The sequence below is a fragment of the Bactrocera dorsalis genome, chromosome 5, assembly GCF_023373825.1.
Source record: "Bactrocera dorsalis isolate Fly_Bdor chromosome 5, ASM2337382v1, whole genome shotgun sequence".
NCBI lineage: Eukaryota > Metazoa > Arthropoda > Insecta > Diptera > Tephritidae > Bactrocera > Bactrocera dorsalis.
The window spans coordinates 16420438-16422559 of record NC_064307.1 but is presented as its reverse complement, the minus strand read 5'-3'; the positions used below and the strand labels follow the sequence as shown (position 1 = coordinate 16422559).

Genomic DNA, 2122 nt, shown 5'->3' with positions numbered 1-2122 from the left:
TACTTTCTATGCCGCAGTGCTTGTCGCCTATAATCTAAATGAATGAGGGGAGCAGGAAGGTCCGCAAATTCCATGTTTTAGAAGTTAGACTCGTCAATTATAATAATATGTGCTGTGTAAATATGCAACATGTCTCAATAAGGGCTAACAAAACTATATGTGGAATAAAAATATAATTTTCTTGGCGGTAGTTCCATGGACTTGTATATTATTTCGATAAATTTCAGTGATTATATGTTAATCAAACTTAAGTGATAAATTTTCGAAAGTCATCATCACATGTCGGGCCTTTCCAGTGACAACCCCTACAAAAAAGGTTTGAGCTGTAAACTTCGAGTGGATTGAGTAGAGATCGAAAGGTAGCAATTTTTTCTTAATATTTGAGGTCAAATCTTCCAAATTGGAAGATAATACACAAAGGGAGCTACAAGAAAAAGGCGAACCTATTGCTTACTACTCAATAAATTTCAACTACAAACAAGTTGGGAGCTATTTCCCTCTTTAACAAATTATTATTAACATTTCTCTGAAATCAGCTAAATTTTATTTTATGAATTTTGCATCTTATCACAAGCGGTAATTTTTGAAAGAAAAACTATTTTCATTAGCTTCCAGAGTTCACGCAGAGAGCTCTTCCGCAACAAACGTTTGGTCGCAACAAGTTTGTTTTGGTTGTAACTATAATATTTCCTTCCCATGCTTCATTTACATAATGAGATTTTTGGCGTGCAGATTACTCTTTGAACCGATAAACAAAACGGACCACGATTTCTCCGGTACCTCCGTCTTCTTGGACACATTCAGCGATTGTGTTTTTCTGCAAAATGGTTCACTACAGTGATCAGTCAAAAGCTGGTACTTAATCGACAACGCTCAACTCACCGCAAATCGCTAAAGAATTGACTACAATTCTCTGGTATGCAAGTCAATTTCGGTTTTGGTTTCAGCTCAAATGAGAATTCGCTATTGGAGTTTTGTACTTTCGCCTCTTCGCGACAATCGCTGCTCTTCAGCGATGATTTGGATGTCTTGGTCTTTGGCAGAGCGCCGTTGGACATCGTTGGACTCCGTTTTAGTACTGCAAGTGTGCTATAAACTTGATATATTCTTAGCAATACTTATGCTGTGAATCTTAAAGATTTGCGTTTTCTTGATTTCCTCACTGGCGCTGCGCAGTCAGTTGTTCTCGTCGGTGCTTTTTTTGTGCTTTTTAAATTTTGTGTGAATGGTGGATCTTTGACCCCTCCTTGCAAATTACTTATATATTTTCCGAGTTTCCTTATTCTGCCTCAATAGTTTCAAAATACTTAGTCAAGATTGTAAAAAAACAACTTATAAAATTTTCAATTACAAAATTTATAACAACAATTTTTATTTAATTCACAGGCAAAGATATAAATCAAAACTGAAAGCTATTTCCAAGCAATGTCTGTATGAAGTTTTTATTTCAGATATAGATTTGGCTTATAAAAAGTAATCTTTTTCTATTTCCGTATTCGATCCCATTTTTTGGCAACATAAAAAAATTCCTCATAGAAGTTTTTCAAATGACAAAAACAAAGTCTACGAGGATATTACAAAAAAGATTCTCAGAAAATCCATCAATCATTTATAGGCGTCTTATAAATAAATCTATAAATTTCCCTTAATTTCTAGCATACGAAAATTACCCAAGAAAATCTAGATTTAGATCCAGAATCAGCTTGCCTGACGATTTTCAAACTAAGATCTAGATTTGGATCCAGAATCGTCTTGCCTGACGATTTTCAAACTCCATTTCCTTTATTTTTTTAATATTTTCATCAGTTGAAGAGGTCAAAAGTCGTCCAGAACGGGGCGTGCCTTCAACGATCTCTTGACCGTCTTCGAAGGCTTTGTACCACTCGTAGGTTTGTGTTTTTGATTTAAACTAGATCACACACGAAATTTGGTTAGAAATTCAAAATTTGACACATATTCGTTGTTAGATATTTTTATCCATTCTATCATATTTGACGTAGTAATTAAGGACAGTCCTACCCACTGAACAAGATAAATTTTTTGAAGTATCATTTACCCGGGGATTAGTAACAAATTTCCAGATGTTTCACTCTTGAATCGCCATAAGCCATTTTTTAGAATT

General features: G+C 34.6%; 1 protein-coding gene across 2 annotated transcripts; it reads right to left on the bottom strand.

Annotated features, from left to right (window-relative positions):
* Nucleotides 1-492: 492 nt before the first annotated feature.
* LOC105228024 (uncharacterized) lies at nucleotides 493-1442 on the bottom strand. 2 transcript variants are annotated; one of them, XM_019990907.3, is made up of 2 exons: nucleotides 883-1442; nucleotides 493-832 (listed from the first exon to the last, which is right to left on the bottom strand). In XM_019990907.3, exons 1-2 carry the CDS (start codon nucleotides 1056-1058, stop codon nucleotides 706-708), a joined length of 303 nt encoding a protein of 100 aa, XP_019846466.2. In that variant the 5' UTR covers nucleotides 1059-1442; the 3' UTR covers nucleotides 493-705. The 2 variants fall into 2 exon arrangements, with proteins under 2 accessions (XP_019846466.2, XP_011205930.2); XM_011207628.4 differs by having other exon boundaries at nucleotides 493-817; nucleotides 883-1433.
* Nucleotides 1443-2122: the final 680 nt, after the last annotated feature.

What these genes read in the sequence shown, in the direction of transcription:
- LOC105228024 (XM_019990907.3), bottom strand. Translation starts at nt 1,058, where the DNA reads ATGTCCAACGGCGCTCTGCCAAAGACCAAGACATCCAAATCATCGCTG. An exon ending in CAATTCTTTAGCGATTTGCG is followed by an intron (nt 833 to 882) that starts GTGAGTTGAGCG and finishes TGATCACTGTAG; the next exon opens with TGAACCATTTTGCAGAAAAA.